This window comes from Propithecus coquereli, unplaced genomic scaffold (assembly GCF_000956105.1).
Source record: "Propithecus coquereli isolate 6110/MARCELLA unplaced genomic scaffold, Pcoq_1.0 Scaffold119, whole genome shotgun sequence".
Classification (NCBI taxonomy): domain Eukaryota; kingdom Metazoa; phylum Chordata; class Mammalia; order Primates; family Indriidae; genus Propithecus; species Propithecus coquereli.
In genome coordinates, this window is record NW_012135969.1 from 2,521,326 (window position 1) to 2,543,854 (window position 22,529).

The window sequence follows — 22,529 nt, forward strand, 5'->3', positions numbered from 1 at the left end:
AAACTATCGCTATTTCCCACGTGAGGAACCTGAGGCTTGGCGCCTTCACCAAGGAGCAACCCAATCTTACAGGTAAGGACCCCTAGGCGTGAAGAAGTTACGGAACTTGCCCAAATTGCAGAGCTAGGAAACAACAGCATTGAGTGTCAACTAGATTGTCTGACTAATTATCCTCATAAAATAAGTGTTATTACATTCTGCTGAGCGAGAGCCAAGACTAAGAGCAGGAGTGTGGAAGGGGATGGTCCCAGGAAGAGCCAACACGGACAGTGCCCCAGGTAGCGAGCAGAACGCAAGGTAGGGACGTGAGAGGTGTGGAGATGGATGGACAACGTCCTACCTCCCCAGACCCCTCATGTGAGCCGGTGGCCATAATACCAGGAGAGGGACTGGGCCACAGGGAGCCATTCATACCCAAAACCTCTCTAGCCCAAACCCTTACCAAGGCTCGAAGTCTGTCTCCTTCCTCAGCCCAGTCCCGCTCTGATAGGCGGAAGGGCTTCCCCACGTGGATGGGAACAGGAGCAACACCACTGGCATGGGGACCTCCCCGGCCCAGGCAGAAAACGAGAAGAGCTTCTGGAAGCAAGCAGCTTCCTTCCTCCTGTCTCGGCCTCACAGGTATGCAGGCAGAGAAATGGCCTCAGCAATGGGAACCAGTGAGTAAGGCTTAACCTTCCTGGTGGCAAACACTCCAACAGGGACATCACAGACCCTCCACCACTTTGAGGAAGATGAACATCTCCTCCCTGGCACCCAGCTCTGGCGAGGACAGAATGGCCACGGGGAAAACTCGTGGGCACTTCAGGTTTCGTGCCCAGACTCCTCTTGTTGTCCCTGCCCACCTCTCCCACTCTTTGTCCCTCAGAAAGCAGCCTCTTTCTTGCTCAAAAAACCCCCAACCCCCATCGCTGATTGCAGCTGCCCACAAAGCCCCAGGGAGAAAACCTTCCAAACAAGGCAATGATTGGATAGACCAAGACGCAGAGAGGAGCTGATCCTTCCCAGGGCAGAGACAGATGCTCAGAGCCAGGGGAGACCGGGCGGCTGAATGAAAACAGCAAGGCCATGGTGGTCTTCTGGCTGCATCAGCAAAGGGAGGGTGTATTTTAGAGGGGGGTTTCCTGACTCCCAGCTTCTCCCACGGCAGTCCTAATCAGGAGAGGATTTGAAGTTCTAAGACTTGCTGACAGGCCTTATGGTTTGTTATGAGTTTCCTTAGAAAAATTAAACATTGAAAAACAAAAACTGCCTCCCTCCCTCCTTTTGTGGTCAGCGACATCAGAGGTCAGGAACTTAACAGGCTTGCTCATCAGCTGAGCGCCGCCTGTCCCAGGGGGCACCAAGGCAGTGACCTCAACTCACTTGGGCAACACTCCCCTTCTTATTAATAATAACCCAGGCTGAAAAGGTAGAAGGAAGGTTTCCAGGTTACTCAGAGAGAAAGGTGGGGGCAGGGGTGGCTATTAAAGGTCCAGTCCCCAGTGAAACCGGATGTTACATAAAAAAGGTAAAAATAGCCAAGACCGGGGGAAGGTCCTGAGCACAGAGGTGGGAGGTTCCGGCCCGGCTGTGCGAACTTGCGAATTACCTCCCTCTCCTGGGAGACTGGCACATGCTCTCAGTGCCATCTCCATTAACCCCATTTTAGAAACTGGGAAAGTACAGCATGGTTACCTATCATTATCCTGCCTATCTCTCAGGGTTGGTCAGGGGATAAAATAAGATTATGAGTGTCACATGCTTTCAAAATAGAAAAATCTCAATGTGAGTCGAATATACTGAAATTTTTCTGGATGTGGTATAAACAAATAAATGCAAATGTAAGGTGACTCTATTCTACAATTACCATGATTACTACTATTATTGCATACTCTTTTCTTAAAGAGCAAGGGTCAATATGCCCTAGTACTTTTTTTTTTAATCCCACAGTGCCACCAAAACATCTCCAATCTAAACAAATTAACGTTGTTGTCCTGAATGACTCATCCTGTGAGGACAAGAAATCACCTGAACGTGCGGAGAGAGAAGTATTGAGGGGACAGAAGGAAGGATGACAGGAAAAGGAAAGCATTTTAGTCTACGGTTGTTGCTATTCATATTTCATTGTTTACAAAGAGAGGAGTACTCTTGATATTATACTTTTTTTTTTTACAATAAGTTGGAGCAAAACTCTGAAGATGGACATTTATCTTCTAAATTAAAAAGAAGTAGAGGCTGAGCGCAGCGGCTCATGCCTGTAATCCCACACTTTGGGAGGCTGAAGTGGGAGGATCCCTTGACTCCAGCAGTTTGAGACCAGCCTGGGCAACAGTAAGACTCTGTCTCTACAAAAAATAAAAAAATAAAAAAATTAGCCAGGCACCTACAAAAATTTTTAAAAATTAGTTCCAGCACCTGTAGTACTAGCTACCCAAGAGGCTGAGGCTGGAGATCCCCTGAGCTATGATCACCCCACTGCACTGCAGAAGTGAGAATGAAATTATGTTAGTGACTAAAAAGAAATATAAATACTGGCCTATACCCTTCCCCTGCAGCTGTAGAGAAGAAAATGAGAAGGAAATTCTACTGGAGTCTTCCTCTACTTTGCTAGACTCAAACCCCTTCTTCCTTTTCCACCCTTGACTATCAGGCTAAGAGGGAGCTGGTCTACCTTCCAATGAGTACTCAGGCTTATATAAGAATTTCTAGACCAGTACGGTGGCTCACGCCTGTAATCCTAGCACTCTGGGAGGCTGAGGCAGGAGGATCGCTTGAGCCCAGGAGTTTGAGGTTGCTGTGAGCTAGGCTGGCGCTACAGCATTCTAACCCAGGTGACAGAGCAAACTTTGTCTCAAAAAAAAAATAATAATAATAATTTCTAATATTTCCCTTCACTTTATGGTTGCCAAATTTAGCAAAGATTTGGGATACACTTATACTAAAAATTATGTTTTATTTAATTCAAATATATCTAGATGTTCTGTAGTTTAGATTTTTTTATTTTTATCTTTTAATTTTTTAGAGACAGGGTGTCCTACTGTGTTGCCCAGGCTGAAGTACAGTGGCTATTCACAGGCACAATCATAATGCACTACAGCCTCCAATTCCTGGGCTCAAAGGATCCTCTTGCCTCAGTCTCCTGAGTAGCTGGGTCTACAGGCTCCAGCCGATGTTCTGTATTTATCTGGCAACCTTAACTTCATCTCCACCCACCTGAACTCCAACGGGCCTTCTCTTTGCTTGCAATGTTTGTCAAACTTGCTATCATAACAACCCATTCTGATGCAATAGATCCAGGGTCCATCCTTGGAGACTTTATTTCCAACAAGAAGCCCAGGCGATTCTCACCACCAGATGAGTTTGGAAGGTTCTAGACTCCAGCATGGTGCCACTGGAACCAAGACCACAAGTTCAATCTCTGTATTTAGCTGGCGTCTTGGCTAGATTTACAGACCAGAGACTGCACGCCACTCCAACCTGTGTCAGTATCCAACCCTCCAAGAACACACCCCACGCAGATGGGCCCAAAACTCCGTGCTCATCCACATTGGCTATGTTTTCCCATTACCCAGCCAAGCACTCGCTATACACACCCAAGAGCTGCTGTCCTCTAGGACCAAGGGAAAGCTGAGCCCAACCAGTTGTTTTTCCAGGCACTGCCAGCTTGCCTGGAACTGCCAAGGCAGGGGACAAAGAAGTACACAGGGCTCTCCAGGGTTTGATTATGTGCCAAATTACATGCAAAATGGACTAGATAGCTGACCTTTGGTTTTTTTAAGTCAATAGCCAAAGTGCTTTTAGCAGTTACAGTTGGCCTGTGCAGGGGAAGCCCGGCTTCCTTCAGGAAAAGAACAGCAGCTATGTACAGTCCGGGATTCCCACCTCCCTCCCTGGTAGACACATTTTGCCCACGCTGGGCTCCTCTGCCCTCCCTCCTCTCCCCTCCTTCCTCTTGCTTAGAGATAGTTGTGCTCATTCACTAAACCTTTGGCTGCTACTATTTTTTTTTTTTTTTTTTAGAGATGGGGTCTCACTCTGTTGCCCAGGCTAGAATGCAGTGGCCTGATCATAGCTCACTGCAACCTCAAACTCCTGGGTTCAGGGGATCTTTCTGCCTCAGCCTCTCAAGTAGCTGGGACTACAGGAGTGCACCACCACACCCGGCTAATTTTTTTTTTAATCTTTTGTAGAGACAAGGTCTCACTACATTGCCCAGGCTTTTCTGGAACTTCTGGGCTCAAGTGATCCTCCTGCCTCAGTCTCCCAAAGTGCTGGGATGAGAGGCGTGAGCCACCGTGCCTGGCTAGTTATCACTACGTTCATGTTCCTGTGCCATTCTCCCAGCAAATGTCTCATGGACTTTCTACCTCCCTTCATTAGTTTTCTTTAGTCCTGGCTGCACCCATTTCCTCACCGACTCTAACCTCCATTCCTAGGCTGGTCCTACCTCATGCTCTGATCCTACCCTTTGCCCTTCCCTTTGCCCTTCCCTGACCTACCCCTGGGAACAAGATTCACCAGTCACCCATAAATATTCTACATCTGTGTGGCAGAAATCTGGACACGTGACCTAGGAGCTTTGTCTGGTCAGATCTCAGCCCATCTCAGCTACACGGAAGATCAAGAGGGGTGAAGAACAGCAGGGGGAAGGGGGAACAGGACAGACTCTTCAAGAATGTTTCCTTTTGCCCCAGACTCTCTGAGCTAGGGAAGGAGGCGGGGAAGCACCCTCTGAGTGACACTAGGGTTTCTGCCCTGGCTGCCCTCCGCTCTAGTAGGTGTCAGGCCATCCAAGCCAAACCAGGCACCCTCCCCATTCAGCTCTCCCTTCTTCCAGGATTCAGCTGCAGAATTGCAACTTCCCTGTGAAAGAAGCTTAATAACATCATAATGGCGGCCAAAGGAAGGAGGATAGGGCAGATGAGAAGGGAGGGGGCTACACCACAAACTTGAGCAGCCAGTTCAGCCCACAAGGGGAGGAGAACCTGCAGGTGGGGGTTTGGGGGAGAAAGGGACTCATCCATCTGCCCTCAACCCCCACCCCCTGCCCCAGGGAATGTTTCATTTGCTAAATGAAGTCAATGTGGCCCAGATGTTGGGCAGCTGCCTCTGGAAGCAGTTCTCGTGCGGAACAGCACAGAGGCCAAAGCCGCGTGTTAAGCCGGCCTCTGCTGTTCTGGCAGCCCTCCTGGCCAGCGCTAAACACAACCTCCCAGCTCCCTCTCCTCCCCCAGGCTGCCAGGAAGGTTGCCTTTTTAGGAAACTCAGATAAGCAGACAGAGAGAATGAGGGGCCGGGTTGAAACGATCATAAAACTGTAGAGGGCAGGGACTTGCTGTGTGACAGGCAGGACACCTCAGGTAGCCGAGAAGCAGCCAGCCCAGGAGCTCAGGTAACCACCTGCCATGGATGGCCATGACTCAGCCTCAGACAGTAATCACTGGGAATCTCTCCAGCCACCTTCGCCCCACCCCCACCATCCTCACAGCTCCAAATTTCTGTCCCAGCCACAAACACAGCCATTGCCTCAGACACTCCCATTCCCTGGGGCCCCAGACACAACAAACTCTCTGCCTAGACACAGCTGACCCTTTCCTGTCACCCTCCCATCCTCACCAAGTGGCCCAGCTCCTTCCTTCATTGACACCTGGGAGAGGGGAGGAAGGAGGGAAAGAAGAGAAAGAGAGAGGAAAGGGCAAAGCCAGGGGGCCCAGTCATCAGAGAGAAGGGAAGAGAAAGGATTCTCTGACTAAATGTCCCCACACACAAATGCAAGATTCCTCTTCTATCTGCCTTTTTAAAATTCTAGGAAAAAGTAACCAGCACGCACTCCATATCCACACCTGTGCTGCCTCTCCTTTCGAGACCTAAGGCCCTGCTTCCCCGGGATGTTCCACCCCGACAAAACCAAATGTAGTGCGGTAAGGGGTGGCAGGAGTTACGTTGAGACCGGGAGGCCCAACGAAACTGGCAAGGGCTGGAGGCTGCGCGGTAGACTCAGGATGATCTTCCCAGAAACATCCCCATGACAGCTCGTCACCATCCACCAGTGGAAAGGATTCATCCTAGTTTTGCTCAGAAGGGACAAGGGGCTTGTGTATTTAAGAGGAAGGGGATAACCTCATGGGTCTGTTCTTACTCAAAAGCAGCTAAGTCTGGGAAGAAACAAGGTGGGGTGTCTGCTCCTTACCTCATCTGAGCACCAGGCACACACGGGACTCGCAGCCAGACACTGTTGGCAGGAGCTCACACCTCGTGTGCTACAGATGTTGGGCCCTGCAAGAGAGAGACAAAGGCATTAGCACCTGACTTGGCTCAGTGAAGGTACTGGCCTGCCCTATCCTTCCCAACTTTCCCCAGCGCCCAGGTGCTGGGCGCTCAGGTGCACACAACTACACTCTAACCATACCACAGATATTTACAAACGCAGGCTACTGGTAAGGAGGCAGGAGAATGAGGAAGATTGGGTGAAACTCATCACCGCCCTCAATTAAGGGGGCCACAGTGATAGCAAGTGATGGGGCAAGGCTAAGCCATGAACCCAAGTGTCCGATAACTGACGGAAAGGCTTTAATTAACTACTGGCTTGACACCTGCACTATTGTGCAAATAAAAATCTGAGGCCCAGAAAGGTGGCAATATGTCCTCTCTTCAATTATTCTAGTGACATTCACAGCCACTACACAGGGGCTGCAAGGCCCAGAGGCACTGACATCAACACATAGATTAAATGTGGTCCGTGCGGAGAGGGCGGGGTGACCTCAGCGGCAGTGTTCCTCTGGCCTGCTAGGGGAAGCACATCTTCTGAAGTCTTCCCAAGCTTCCCAATTCATATATCTTGGAATCCAAGCATAAAATGCTGCAGGAGGAACGGCAGAAATGTTAGAAAAGGCTGACGGATAGAAACTGGAAGAACGTGGAATTTGGGGGTTGGAAGGCCTGTGGTTGAATTCTGAATGCTCTTCTTAACTATCTGTGGCATGATCTTAGGCAACTCACCTAAGCTGCATGAAATGACAATATCTATCTCACAGGATTTGTGCAAGACTTCAATGAGTTAAAGGGAGGCACTTGGCATGCTATACAGTGTCGTTCAAATGCGAACAGTCCCCATACTGTCAAAGGGCAGAGAAAAGGCTGCGGGGAGAAGCAGGGACAACCAGGGGAACCAAAATAGCCCTGAGAAGCTCAGCGGGGAGGCCAAACCCAGGCTCTGCTTGGACAGAAGCCACTGTGTTCTCTGCTTCCCCAGCTCAGCTTTCCTACCTCAGCCGGGTAAACCCTTCTTCCCACAGTGCCTCAGGGAGCCTTTTCCAATGCAAGGGGCAGAACATGGGAGATCCATTCCTCCTCATGCTCCAGCATCCTGACAGTTCTTTTATGCAGTATTCTAAAGGGGCCCATTTGTCCCCAGCCTGTGAGACCTGCAAATCTATTTTTGGAGAAATCATCCTGACCATTGGGATGTTTTCCCAGTGTCCCCCAAAATTCTCACTAAGTGTCTTAGTCCATCTTATTATAATGTGACTGAATGCCCTCCCTCCAAACACCTGGACAAAAACATACTCAGAAAATGGTGTATACACTCACACACACACACACACACACACACACACACACACACACACAGAATATTGCTAAGAAAAATTATATAAAATGTGGAAATGAAGTGAAAAATTGAAAAATTCCACTAAAGTGGAAAATTCCACTACCGGGCTTTGTCCTTTGCATTCCTTACCTGAGGCTCCTCCTCCCCTGGGACCTTTCCCCTCATAAATCACCTGTAGCAATTAGTGTACCAGGCTGTAAAGTAGCTTAGGACTCTGCCTCACTAAAGTTAACCCTGTTGTAACCGTGCCCCTCCCCCTTAAGCAGAGTGTATAAATGACTGCAGTGCTCTTTGTCTGGTGCTCAGAATTTGGAGGGAAAAATCCCCATCTGAGCCTGCTGGCGTATAAACCTGTTTTTTGCCAATATTTCTGTGTGTGTGTCGGTCTATTCCCGGTCTGCCGTAACAAGCAAAGGTAATACTGGGTGTAGCTTCAATGTAATGCAGGGTGTTGACTAGTGGACCCACCATGCTTATAGACTATCTGATTTTCTAGGAATGTGTACCTTGGTTCAACTTGTACTCGTTAGGATATTTTACAACTCTGTAAGAGTAGAGGATAACTTGTAGAAAACCAATAGCAATGGAAATGATTCTTAATGAAAACAATGCTTGTGATTCTTATGCAACAACAATGCCAATGATTTCTGTCTGGTAGAAAAGGTAACCCACAAAGGTTAAGGTCTATTGCCTTGTAGAACAGGCATTAACCAGTTTTGAATCTATTAGATAATTCATTCAAGCATTCCTTTGACTAACCAACTATAACTCTCTTTCGAACTAGTCCTAACATCTTACTGGCTCCTCATTAATTAAGATGAATAAAATCTCTGACACATGTTCATTTTATGTTTGTTATGGGAATCATACTTTTAACTCTTTGAAAATCATACTTCGACAGTATCCATTTCAGAGCCTCCCTACGGGGCAGGAAGGTCTAACAGAATGAATACACACACAATCAGTAGAAATCGGTAGACTGTGGTCCTAATTGAGCCACCCACTAATAGCTGGCCTTGGGTGAGTCTTTAACTCCTCTTTGCCTCAGTTTCTTCAATCCTAATATTCCTACAATATTGTAACTACTTCTTTATCTGCCTTAACAACACTGCCACCCAATAGATTTTAAGTTCCTGGAGGCCTGCTCGGGCCTGCCAGCCCAGCTCCAGTTGTTGTCTAAAGAAGATGCTCAGTAAATATGTATTAGAGCAAAGCGAATGGTAGTGGACTAGATCAGGTTTTGTTTTGTTTTGTTTTTTTAAGCAACTGAGCTCATTTCTCAAAATTATGCATAGAATTCCAATATAGAACATGTAAATGCATTGCAATGGTTCCTCAGACAATTTAAACTTTCATTTTTCTCCCAAAAACACTCGATTATGTGTGGAATCCTTGAAGTACCTCCTGGAAGCCCCAGGTTTCCTCAGAGCCTTGAGTCTGTCTAACTTCAAAGGCCTTGTCCAACTCTAAAAAATTCTACAAGTAGGAGGCCACTATAAGCCCAGAAGTAACCTCTGGGGCTCCACCCTCTTTACAACTTCAGCGTGTGAACGTGAGGACTATGGAATGGGAATTACGATGTTGGTTGCAGGCCTGGCCCTAAAGCATCAAGGTCACCTCTGAGGTGGGGCAGTCCCGAGCCACGCAATGTCTGTAACGGAAGAAATGTAACCACCAGATTCAGAACACGTGAATGTTCATAACAAACAATGCAACCCAAGGCCTCTCCCTCCAAGGATTGGCTGGCCGTCTCTTAGCCTTATAATTGCTCTCCCCCCAGGCAGATGTGAGCACAGTATCTCTTTATTGCCCCATCACAGAGTTCTGAGAGGAGCCTGAACTATTTTCTTAATAGATATCTCCCTTCCTTTTTGGAATTTCCTTGGGAATTGGCATCCAGGGGGATAATTCTGGACATAAATGGTGTCGATTTTCACCAGGAGAGAGGCATCAGGAGCTCTCAGGAAGAGTCAGAAGAGGGACAAGGACCGTGGGAGGAAGGGGCACTGTCAAATTCTTTTTAAAGACTTTTCCCAGTCTACCCACTTAACCATCCATTCATTCTCAAATTAGCATTTCCTTATGAGTCCTTGCCTTGTAGCCACAATAGAAAGCCCTGCCAGACACAAAATAAATAACAGCAAGCCCCTCCCAAGTGAATGGAAGTCCCTGACCCCAGAGGATGAAATGGGCTGTCAGGATTTGTCCTTTCGAAAGTCATGCCTGGGGAGTCATGGTTATCCAGTTCCCCTCATCCCCTCTTTTTAATGAATCACAGGCTGATTTCATGAGAACCGATGATCCCCCGCACCCATGATACCCCCAACCAAGTCCTGCTACCAGCACAGGCTCCCTGGAATGCAGTGGTTAAAAGTGACTGACTCATCAGAATTCCCTGCACTGGGCCCAGGCGGATTCAGTGAGCTGTTGCTCCCAGGCCGCCCCTCCCTCCTGAACATGTGGAAGGAGTTTGGGCCTCTGTTCCTAGTCATTCACAACGCTTATGTTCCTGCTCAGCCTCTGGGGCCCAGACTCAGCCCTGCAGAAGTGGGGATCTTCACCAGGATGTCACCAAAAGAATGAACAACTCTGACAGTTTCCTCTGACAGTTTGTTAGCCAGAGCCAGGAAACAAAGTGAATTGGCCCTGATCCTCACAGGGTGGTTGTAAAGTTGAAATGAACCAATCCCTGAAAACTTTGAGCACAACAGCTGATGCACAGGAAGTCCTCCATCTATGGGCAGCTGCTGCTACAGTTGCCAGTTGTTTTTATGGTTACTGTTTCTATCCTGAGTCTCAAGGTGTTTAGGGCAGGTGAATGTTTTACTTTTTTTTTTTTTTTTTCCCTTGAAGACACCATTCTACAGGACGCTAGACACAAAGCTAAGCATGCCCTGAACTGGAAGTGGGGTGGGGGGAGCGCAGAGCCAGAAAGTATCAGGCTGGGGAAGAATGATCAATTGTCAGATCTGGCCTCTAAATGGAGTTAGGAATATTAGTGTTCAAAAATCCAATGTAGGAACGATGGCCAAGAAGCAAAGGCCAATGAGAAAAGATAAACAAGGCCAGCCAAGATGTTTGCCTGGAAAGTAGACATAGAAGGCTGTGGTTTGGCACATCAGCTTGAATCACAGAACCAGAAGAAAGAAAGACAAAGGGTGGGAAAAACAGAGAAAAAAAAGGAAACAAGGAAGGGAGTTGGAACCCGTGGAAGTCATAATGCGTCAACGGGGGCTATTTTGAGGACATGTTGTCCAATGAGACAGGATGTCAGAATGTAGGCATAGGCCACCCTAATGAGTCCACGGGACTTTAGGAGAAGGCTAAGTCAGAGTGAGAGGTGTTTAACGGGAAGGGAGGATGATTCGTACTGCAAACACTATGAACATCTCTCTTACTGTCTGCCAGAGAGGAGTTCCAGCCTGGGTCCCCTGCCCGGCTACTGACCTTTGACCGATCACTTCCCAATTAGGTCCATGGGGACAACGGGTGACTCAGATGGTGCCTGATCTTCCATTGTAGTCACCTGGCTGAGTGACTCACTGAAGAAAAAAACATCTCATGCTAACTGCCCTATGTATGTGCAAGTGGTTTCTCTAGAGCGAGTTTCTAAGAAAGTTTATTTTACTTTTGTTTCTTCCTTAAACATAGCAGCAGCTAAGTAACCCAAGGAAGGGTAAGGGAACAAGAAGGTGGAGTTCAAGATAACACACACCTCTGTGTTCTGAGCAAAAAGCTCCGGCAAGCATTGCCCTAAGCAGTAGCAAATCCAAGCTACTGTATTTCATCAAATCTAAGACTATGGATGTAGGATATATGCTGATTGCAGAGATTTTAAAAGTGTATCAGAGCCAATTACATATGGTATTTAACAAAGGAAAGCATTTGAATATAATTTGCCTCCACCAATATTAAAATGTGTTACAGATTGACTTGTGTCCCTAAAAACGATATGTTGAAGTCCTAACCCCCAGTACCTGTGATTATGATCTTACATGGAAATAGGGTCTTTGCAGATGTAATCAAGATGAGGTCATTAGAGTGGGCCCTAATCCAGTATGACTTAGGTCCTTATAAGAAGAGGAAAACATCACATGAAGACAGAGAGAATGCCATGTGGTGACAGAGGCAGAGATTGGAGTGATGCAGCTGGAAGTTAAGGAACACCAAGAAGGGTCAGCCACCACCAGAAGCTAGAAGAGGCAAGGAAGGGTTCTTCCCAGAGCCTCAGAGGGAGCGTGGCCCTGCTGATGCCTTGATTTCAAGTTTTCTACCCTCTAGCAAGAATAAATCTCTGAGCTGGGTATGCTGCTGTGTGTCTGTAATCCCCGATACTTGGGAGGTTGAAGCAGGAGGATCACTTTGGAGACCAGCCTGGGCAACATAGCAAGACCCATACCAAAAAAAATAAATAAATAAGAATAAACTTCTGTTGTTTTAAGCCACCCAGTTTGTGGTACTTTGTTACAGAAGCCCTAAAAAACTAATAAAAATGAATTTGCATTTCCACAGTTTTTATGACATGATTTTGAGGAACATTGTCCTGAAATATTTTGCACGACTAAAAAAATGCCAGCCTGGAATGAAAATTGTGCTATGTTTCATCCACATGTGGATAAGGTTGGAAAGCAGTCATTTTAGCTTTATACTTTCCTACCAATAGATATCAATGGTGCCAGCATTCATTCATTTGTTCATTTACTCAACAAACGCTCATTGAGCATCTGCCTGTGCCAGGCACTCTCCTAGGCACTGGAGACATATTGTTGAACTAAACAAAGCCTTTACTCCTGTGAAATTTAAATTTTAGTGAGCAAGATGATAACAAAAACATACACAACAAAAAAGCACAATTTCAAACAGTGGCAAATGCTGTAAGAAAATAAAGCAGGATAAAGGAATAGCAAGCAATGAGGAAAAGGAGTCTCCTTTAGTGAACATGGTCAGGAAAAATCTGCAGAGCTGACATTTCAAAATGATGTTTTGGAGTGAATCATCGGAAGATCTAGGGCACAAACATTCCAGAAAGAACCCAAGATGAGAGCTGGATGGACCTCAGCCTGTTAGAGAAATAGTAGGAGAGAGAGGAAGGAAGAGAAGAGAGGCACAGAGGCTGGAGAAGCAGTTAGGGACCAGAACACTAGAAAGCTGTAGCCACGGTAGGGAATGGGATTTCCATTCTCCACATGGTAGGAAGCCACTAGAGGAATTTGAGCAGAGGTGAGCAAAAAACCACAATTCTGGCCGCTGAGTGGAGGACAGACAGGAGGGAAGCAAGAGGGAGAGAGACCAATTAGGCACTTATTAAAATAATCCAGGCAACAGATGGCAGCGGTTTGGATTTGGATGGTAGCAGTGTGGGTGATGTGGTCAGACTCTAGATTTATTCCAAAGACTTGCTAATGGATGGTATGTGGGGCATGAAGGTGTGAACAAATGTGAACCCGAAAGAGTCGATCCTTCAAGATACGGCTAACTGGACCTAAATGTTAAATACAGCCAAACAGCCGTTTGCTGACTAGAGGTCACACGCGTACTCTGAGTTCCTGAAAACCTGCACCTGTGTTCGACTTTGGTCCAGAGCCCACCTGAACCAATCAATTGGCTCAGCTGCCTTGACCAATCACAGCTCAGCTGTATCAACTAATCGGAACCAAGTGAGTTTGAATCTCTAATTGGTATAAATGAACCTGATTGGGAACCTGGGCAGAACTTTTCACTATAAAACCCTGAACTCCCTTTGTTCTCTGGAATGCACCTTCGTTTTATACCCAAGGAAGGTTGCTCCTCCCAGGTTTGCAAACTGTTCACTGGAATAAAGTCTCTTTCATCCAAATTCTTTTTCAGAGAACTTTGTTCAGAAGGAAAAGACAGGAAGGATTTTGGCCTGAGCAAGTGGATCCTCTTTGGACCAAGCTCAAATGTTTCAACCACTGGACGTACCCTTTCACTGACCCCTCGGCCAGTAGGACCTGCCTTATAAATGGAGCCAGATCTTGTCTGGTTATCTTCTCCAACTGGGTTAACTAGGTAGCCATGTGCTGAAGACTGCATAAAGCCCATTAACCCAGCCCCTGGGAAACTTGGTGAGGCAGGGACAGTAAACCAACGGACACCGTGGTAGGGGAAGTATGCACATTGGCAGGAGACCTCAAGGCCAAAGCCCCCTTGCCATTCCGCTGGCCATATGGCCTCAGGCACACCCCTTCATCTCTTGTACTCTAAGGCCCAGTGCCTCTTTGACTCTATGTCACAGCCCTATTCAAGAATTTATAACTGCTCCCTAGAATTTAACAGGTTGAACCCAGCCACGTCAGCCATGCACTAGAAACCCCAAACAGCTGCTTACTTTCCCCCATGCTCCCAAGTAGTTAGGATTAAATGACATAATGTACATTAAAGAACCATCTATAGCGAATGCTCTATAAATGTTCATTTCCGTCCCCCTCACCTTCGCCTAGTCACTTCCTACACCAGGAATGCCCATGCCCCTCCCCTCCACCAGATGTGAGAGGGCCCTTTGTCTCTGATACAATATAGTAAAGAAATCACTCTGGCTGGGAGACAGGAGTCCACAGGGCTAGACCCCACCAGTGCCACTAAGCTAGTTGTGTGACCTTGGGCAAGTCACTTCACCTCTTAGGAACTCCTTATTTGCTTTTCTGTAAAACGAACGGTGTCCAACTAATGATCTTCAAGGTGCTGCCAGACCTGGAAGTATCTACTCTTCCAGCCAGCGAGCATCATCAGGGCGATTAATACTCTAGGAGGCTCAGCATCCCAGGACCCAACACCCCTGAAACAATGCACAAGTCACCATTTCTTCCTAGTGGCCTAACTAGTATTTAACTCAAATGCTGCATCTCAAAGTTCTGGAAAATTTTATGCACACCAACCCCACCTCCCATCTGACTCATTCAGTATGGAAGAGGCAGGCCTGTACCAAGCTCCATTGGAGGACCAGCCCAACGGTGCCCTGCTGGTGACCTCCCTGGCATCCAGCTGTCCAGTTCTGCTGCCTCCCTCCCCCAGCTCATGTGTTGTGAGTGTGGCAGCCCATCTTGGTAGGAAGGCAAATTGGTTCAACCATTTAGAGGACAAATTGGCAACAACTATTAAAATTTAAATTTAAAATAGTCATGCCCTTTGACCCAGCAACTTTAGTTCAAGAAATTTAGTGTGTAGAAACACTTGAACAAAAGTGCATAGTAAATGAATAAGGATATCCCCTGTAGCTTTATTTGTAGTAGCAAATAATTAGGAATGACCCCAATGTCTGCCAACAGGGAATTGGTCATGTAAATTCTGATACAGCTACATAACAGTATGTCTTCTGACTAGAATTATAGCTCTTGAGATAAATAATGGAAAGCCACAAACTGACATAAAAAGATGCCTAGGGCATATTATTAAATGACAATGATCCTATTGTGGATGATCCTGTTTGAGAAATAACAATAATGATAAATAATTACATATGTTGACATATACATAGAAAAAAAAATCTCTGTCAACAGTGGTTATCTTTAAGGACGAGACTACAAGGAACTTGTACTTCCTACATTACTATATTTCTGTGCTGTCTGACTTCTTTTTTTTTTACAGCAAGCTGAATTACTTTTTTAAGCTAAAAGAAAATTAAAGCTATTTTTATTTATTTATTTTCCTGACCAACTCACTGACTCACTCACTCACTGACCCACTCTCCTAAAGCTAATTTTAAATGTCCTCTGTTCTGCCTCCCTTTCTACACTTGCATTTATTTAAATATATGCTCCCCAGAGTCTTCTACAAACTGCACCATCAGTATCGAAACCTCTTGGAACCCCAAAGCTCAGCAGGAACACAAGAATAAACTTTGGGATCTGGGGTGGATGGGGAGATGCTGGCCAAAGGATATGAAACTTCAGTTAGGAGGAATAAGTTCAAGAGATCTACTGTACAACATGGTGACTATGGTCAATAACAATGTATCATCCACCTGAAAATTCCTAAGAGAGTAGATTTTAAGTATTCTCGCCACAAATAATTGATAAGTGTGTGAGGTAATGCATATGTTAATTAACTTGATTTTTAGCCATTCCACTATGTGCACATATTTTAAAACATCATGTACACCATAAATATATAAAATTTTTATTTTTCAATTTTAAAAAATTAATAATAATAAAAGAGAATGAAAAAATAATAATAAACTTTGTCCAGCCCACTAGCCTTCAAGAACTACCCAGGCCACGGTGTGGTCTGTTCTCAACTTGCGGAAATCCCAGAAAGGAGACACCACGCTTCCCTCCACTGGGGAGTTGGTCAAACATGCTCCTCAAAGTGGCTCCAGTAAAGGTTTACTCTGGAGTTTATCATGTGTCACAGCTAAAACAGGGGTTTGGAACCATTCGTGGATCTCACAGACCAGGTTTTCTCTATCCAAAACTTCCCTTAGCAAAGAGATTTAGGATTGACAACAGGGACTTTTAAAGTGGCTACTGAATGATCCCTTTGCCAAACTTCTGGAGCTCTCTTCTAGAGCAAAGTTTTTCAGGCTTGATTTTAACAGCAGGACCTCCCTTTTATTCTCAAAGAAATCCTTGCATGAAATTCCAAGTTGTTAATCAGTCAAAGGAGAAACTTCAGTTGAGGGTGGGGAGGGGCAAGCGCAAACCTTGGTCTCTCCCTTCCTCTTACCCTTCTCGAGCTCTGCAGCCCCTGAGGCACCAAGAGATGAGGCCCAGAGGTAAGATGCCTGTTCAAAGTCACCCAGCAAGTTGATGAGAAAGCCTGCAGAACCATGAATCCGATGTAGGTTTTTTATATGCGGACCCACAGTTCTTTTCACACTGAGGTTTTTGTTTTTTTTTTTTTTTCTATATGAAAGGAAGTAGCATAAAACACAAATTTAGATAAAGGAATACACACACACACACACACACACACATACACACACACGTGAGAATTATATATGCATGGGGAAAATGTCTGAGTACAACACACGACCTGGTTAATAGTAGACATGATAGGGGAGTAGAATTAGAAGGGAATCAGCAATTTTCCTCTCCAATGTTTGACTTTCTTATGATGAGCTTGTATCACCTCATTCTTTCTCTCCTTGAATGTTTAAACATTTTCACTGACTGAACCGAGAAACTGAACTAACTGAACTAAGAAACAGGGAGTGGGTGATTAAGTAGCCTTTTTGTGGGAACGTGACAGAAAAACAGAAAGGAAGACTTCTAATGGGTTGTTTTGTCAGAGATACTACCAAAAATAAAAGAAGGTAGAATAGCCCCAGGTTTACATAACAGCTTCTGGCTCCAAGGATTTGACATACCATATTTGGCCACAAAATATCTATTGATCTTAGGACCAAGAATAATAAGAGTGTTGCTTGCTGCAAAATCCTATCCAATATCCTGATGTCTTTAACTACTTAGCACTTGGTAAATCTACTGGACTGTATATGGCAAATGCATCTATACAATAAGAAAATTTAGAAATTGGGCCAGGAGCAGTGGCTCACGCCTCTAATCATAGCACTCTGGGAGCCCAAGGCGGGAGGATCACTTGAGGTCAGGAGTTTGAGATCAGCCTGAACAAGAGTGAGATCCTGTCTCTACTAAAAAGAGAAAAAACTAGCCAGGCATGGTGGCACGTGCCTGTAGCCACTCAGGAGGCTAAGGCAGGAGGATCACTTGAGCCCAGGAGTTTGAGGTTGCAGTGAGCTATGATGATACCACTGCACTCTAGCCCAGGCAACAGAGCAAGACCCTGACTCCAAAATAAGAAAAAGAAAAAAGAAAATTTAGAAATTGAAAGCCGGATGGCATCTCAAGGGCATAAAGGATCATGGATCCAGCCCCGATGCTTTCAGGGTAATGTTTCAACACTCCAAGATGATGGAGTAGCCTCAGGCAACCTGTTAGAGTTATTGATATATGCAACATGGATCAATACATCCCAAATACATTATGATAACTGAAAGACGCCAGACTGAAAGGCTGCACACTGTATCATTTCGTTTACATGACATTCTGTGAAACATAGAACTGTAGGAACAGGAAACAGATCGGTGGTTGCCAGGGCCTAAGGATGGGGGTACGGAATTGATTACAAAAGAGCTTGAGGGAATTTTGGGAGGTGATGGAAATATTCTGTATCTTGATGGTTACTTGACCGTATACATTTGCCAAAATTCATAGAACTATATACCTAAATAAGATGAATGTTTTTGTACATAATATTTCAACAACCTAATCTAAAAAAAATGTTTCTGGTAAGACTGTGTGCATGCAAAGAAACGCAGATTTTGTCATTTTTTTGCTGGAGAATCTCACATTTTAATAAATGTCAGCAGTTTACAGGGGGGAATAGGCAGTTTCCCTGCTCTCACCTTCATTTCCACTAGTGGCCTGAGCTCCATCAGGCACAATGATCTTCCCACTCAGGAAGAACCAAGGTTCAGGGAAAGGGAGATGAGGTGATGGGGTTAAGCTGCAGACCCGTTCTGTGGGCAGAGCGAGGGCTGGGTAAAGCCACATGGGTTAGCCCCGAAGCAGCTCAGTCACTCTCCCAATTAATTATCTGTCTGATTCACGAGTTGTGGTTCTTGTGGGCACGCTTCCTGGCCATTCGTGCCAACGAGGGCAGAAGGATTCTTGGGGCTGGGAGGGGATGATAACCAGAGATCCCAAGTGGGGTGGGGAGCTGCGGAAGAGCAATTTCTATTAGGAAATTCTAGAGTCATACCCAGACTCCCCCTCCTTACTGTCACCTCCTTGCCCCATCTTATGGTCTCCCCAGGAGACCTCCTCCACTTCTCACCTTTGCCCTCACAGTAAAGGAGAATGTTGCCCTCCTGATGGCAATGTTGCTCCTCCCAGAAGGGAAAAAAGGGCACAAACTTCACAGAGGATCCCTTGAGTTTCCGGCACCCTCAGATCAGAGGTGCAAATGGTGCCACAGGACAGGGGTCCAAATGGCCAAAGAACACTTGGTCTCAGCTGTACTTCGTGTACCCTCCAGAACATTCCGACAGAGCACCCGAGGATCTTTACTGAATGAATGCAAATATTCAAACATTGGCTTTCTTGAGGTGAGGCACGTCACCTCCAGAAGCCTTTTCGTAGACATTTATTTTGCTGCCTGTGTGCCAGGCACTGGGCATAGACTTTTGAATGAAACAGACATGTCCCACTCACGGAACTGGAAATCTTGCAGATGCCGTTTACCTTCCTCCTTTCCCAGAGACAGGGCTTGAGATTTTCTCATAGATAGAGCGTCTCTACTCCTTGGCCTCTTCTGTGGATTCTTGTTGGGTCGGAGTGGCTGAGGTATGCCAAACCACCCACGAGAAAGGGTTTGAAATAAGAAGGGCCCCCTCTCACAGAGGTGTGGGCAAAAGGACCCCAGCGGTCTCACTCTGGGAGCCTGGCTAGTGCTCATGCATGAAGCAGTAACAGCTCTTGCCTCCAGTACACGGGAGACCGCATGGATGGGAAGAATAATGACAAGAGTAGTTGCTGTTTACTGAACACTTATTTTGTGCCTTTGTCTCATTTAATCAACATAATCACAGAGTTATTGTTTTCTCCACTTTACAGATGAGGAAACTGAGGAGCCAAGAGATTAGGTAACTTACTTAAGGTCACACAGCCAATAAGTGGCAAAGTCAAGAACCAAACCTACATCCGACTGGCTTTAGACCATAGCTGTTCCTTCCCCCAGCTGACAAGCTTTCCTCTCATGTTTTTCCAAGACCTGAGGATTCCAGCAGAGGGTTTCCACTGGAGAATTTCTAAGATATAAAGTCCGGAAGAGAGATAAACACCTCAGCTCAGAATTAAACAAGTTAAAATAAAAACCTAAATATGGGGAAGCCACAAAACCCAATACTTCTTGGGTGAAGCTAAAAAGATCATCTTTCTACATAAAATCAAAAAAACTTAATGCTATCCCCCCAACAACCTTTCTTCTACCCATACCAGACCCTCCTACTTTAGGACAGCCTCTCTGTGCCATTCCCAACCCCACCCAGTTCTTTCTGTGTCCCTTCAACACTTTGTGTCCAAACACAACTCCACGCTCATCCCACAACCTGCTTCCCCAAGGATCTAATGATATCTGCAACCCTGCTACCAACGCTGGGATAGCAGATGGAAAAATGATAGAATCAGCCTGGTGGGGGGTGGGTATTACTCTGGAAGTCTGATTCTAGAGCCCCTGCTCTTAAATAGCATTTTACCCCGCCTCTCAGAGGGGGTCTGGGGCTAGTTCAACATAACCCATCACCACTCCTGGAATCACCCCCATCACAAGATAAATCTGTGAACAGATCTCCTAAATGATCGTTAATGCAAACTTAAGTACGTCGGTGCAGTAGAATCCTACATGGATCATTACAACTGGGTGAACCAGACCAGCATAAGAAATACTGGGGCTCCAGAGAGATTGGGGATAGGGAGGGAGACACGAAAATAATATATACGCTCTTCATCTTCACTAACATGGAGCCAACCACCATGCTAGGCACTATCTTATGTTACCTCATTACCTCTAAAACTGTAAGAAAATATAATGATTACACTCAGAATTGAACTTAGAAAACTGTGGATGTAAAAATTTTTTAAATGAAAGCAAAAATTGTTTTAAGTTCGTGGAAGCCGGCATCTCCGCAGGAGGAAGCTGAGTTGCCCTGCATCTGACCAAAGGCTCTCCCATCTCCCAGGGCAAGATGCTGGAGACTCGTATTTCCGTGCAAAGGCTCACCGCAGGCTAACGATACCAGGTGACCTGTTTAGTCTCTATCACGCGGGAAGTTCAACAATAACTTGAATAGCTCCATATACATCGACTGCAACTCTTCCAAGATATCCTTACCCTGTCTAGTATCTGACTGTACATACATAGAAGAGTCTTGAAGGTGATCGTCAAAGTATTTTAGAATAGTTTATCTTTAAAATAGACTTATCAATAAATCTTCACCTTAAAAACAATTCCTTCTACAGGGTCTAAATTGCTTTATGAGTACTTTATAAAAGGACATACATGTACTCTTGTGGCGTCCTCAGAAAGGAGCGGCCCCAGGGGACCAGGAGCCAGAGCCCCCGCCAAGCAAGATCCCCAGGGGCTCCGGAAAGATGACGGGCAGCACCCCAGGGTTGTGCCCGCTCTAGCCCTCCATCCCTGACCCCAGCAACAAAAAGGCCGAATGCCGCCTGCCCCAGCGGCTGACGGCGGGCGCGGCAAACGGAGACAAAGGCAGGGATGCAAGTCAGCCCAAGGGAGCCCTGTTGTGGCTCCCCGCATACACTAGAGATTTTGGGGGTGCAAGGTCTGTCCCGGAAGCAGAGGCACCGCTGCCACCGGGGACACTGGAGGAGGCAAAGCCCTCATTCTGCTCCAAAACATTCCTGCAGGGAGCCACCAAGTTAAAAAACAAAACAAAAAAAACGAAAACTTGGAAGAAAGTGTAACACTCGGAGAAAAAGGAAATGTTGAGTAACTGGCAACCCCGCGCGCGCGCACGCTCTCACTGGAGCAGCTACAGATGCATCCCGCGGCCAACGCGCGGGAACAGCCCCGGGAAGCCCCACCTCGCCTCGGCTACCCCGGCCAGTCTCGGGCGTCTTCCTTAGCTCGGCGGGGACCACCCGCGACGCGCGCACTGGAGCCGAACGCGGGGCTCAGAGACTCGCCCATCGCACTGCGCGCGTCGAGGCCGCCCGGGGAAGGCGCGCGACCTGGCTGACAGCTTCGGAGTCCCGAAGGACCCGCCCCGGGGCCGGGAGGGTCCCCAGCACTCCGAGCGCACGCCCGCGGGACCCGCCCGCGCGGGTTTCGCGGCTCCAAGCCTGCAAACTGGACGGCGATGCGGATCCCGGGAGAGCCGCGTCCCCGCGGCGCGGGAGCCTCACTCACCCCCGATGCCGACGCCCGCCAGCGCCCCCAGCGCCAGCAGAGCCGCCCAGAGCCGCCCGGGCTGCGGCCGCGCTCGCATCTCGTCCGCCGCCCGCCGCGCGCCGCCGCCCCCAGGCAAGCAGCGCTGCCGCGGCCGCTTTTCCCGCAGCGGGAGGGGAGGGGACGCGGTGGGTGGGACGCAACGGGGCGGGCCGCGGACTCGAGCTTCCTCCCCTCGGGCCCTTTTCTGGACCCTGCGCCGGAGAGGGAGCGGTGGGGAACCGCGACTCCTGTCAGTGCCTCGCCTCCGCCCACCGGGATCCGCCCGCGAGCCAGCGAGGCCAGGCCGGCCCGGAGCGGGGCCGCGAGTGGGGATCCCGGTCCCGGGGTCCCCATCTGGGCAGTTGGCACGCTCAGAAAGGCCAGAAGCCTGTGGCCCCTGCCTGGACCCTTCCAGTCCCACCTCCTCGGAGACACCCACAAGGCTCTCCGTTTCACCTGGATTCTTGGGGCATTTTCCCTCAGTACCTCCAGTTTCATTCATTCGCACTTTCATTCATTTAACTGACAGCCATCTATGGAATGCCTTCTCTGAACCTGTTCAGTCCTTTATTATTCACTCATTTTTTTCTTGGGTTAGTTTAGTTTTCCGGTACACTGTAAGCTTCCTGAGGACAAGACCACATCTCAAGCTGGCATAAAGCGGTGATAGGTCCATGAAGGGCCTCTCTCTGCAAATACTTCTTGCACCTAGCAGGTGTCTGATGGACGTTTCCGAACACAGCAAATTGCCTCCAAACTCAAACTCACAGGCTTTGGAGCTTTATCTGATTTTCCTCAAAGGCCTCCTGCCTGCTGCCTGAACACTTAACCCTCACCCCAATCCTTCCTCTACGTCCCTGGATCTCTTCCAGACTGGAAACCTCTGGAAACTCAGGGAGGCAAAATATTCTACCAGGGCTGTGAGCAAGAGGCCCCCAGGAAGTGGCTGGGCAGTGCAGCCTGCCTAGATGGGTAGCTCGGATGCTGCTAAACAAGGCCTGAGGCG

The 22,529-nt window shown here is 47.2% G+C and overlaps 1 protein-coding gene across 1 annotated transcript in view; it reads right to left on the reverse strand.

Moving 5' to 3' along the window:
• Positions 1–21,581, reverse strand: part of LOC105822640 (integrin beta-3-like) — a 55,583-nt gene extending 34,002 nt beyond the window's left edge. The window contains exons 1-2 of the mRNA XM_012659657.1: positions 21,503–21,581; positions 6,173–6,258 (exon numbers count right to left, since the gene is read on the reverse strand). Coding sequence (XP_012515111.1) covers positions 6,173–6,258; positions 21,503–21,581 — 165 coding nt within the window. The remainder of the gene's footprint in view (positions 1–6,172; positions 6,259–21,502) is intronic.
• Positions 21,582–22,529: the final 948 nt, after the last annotated feature.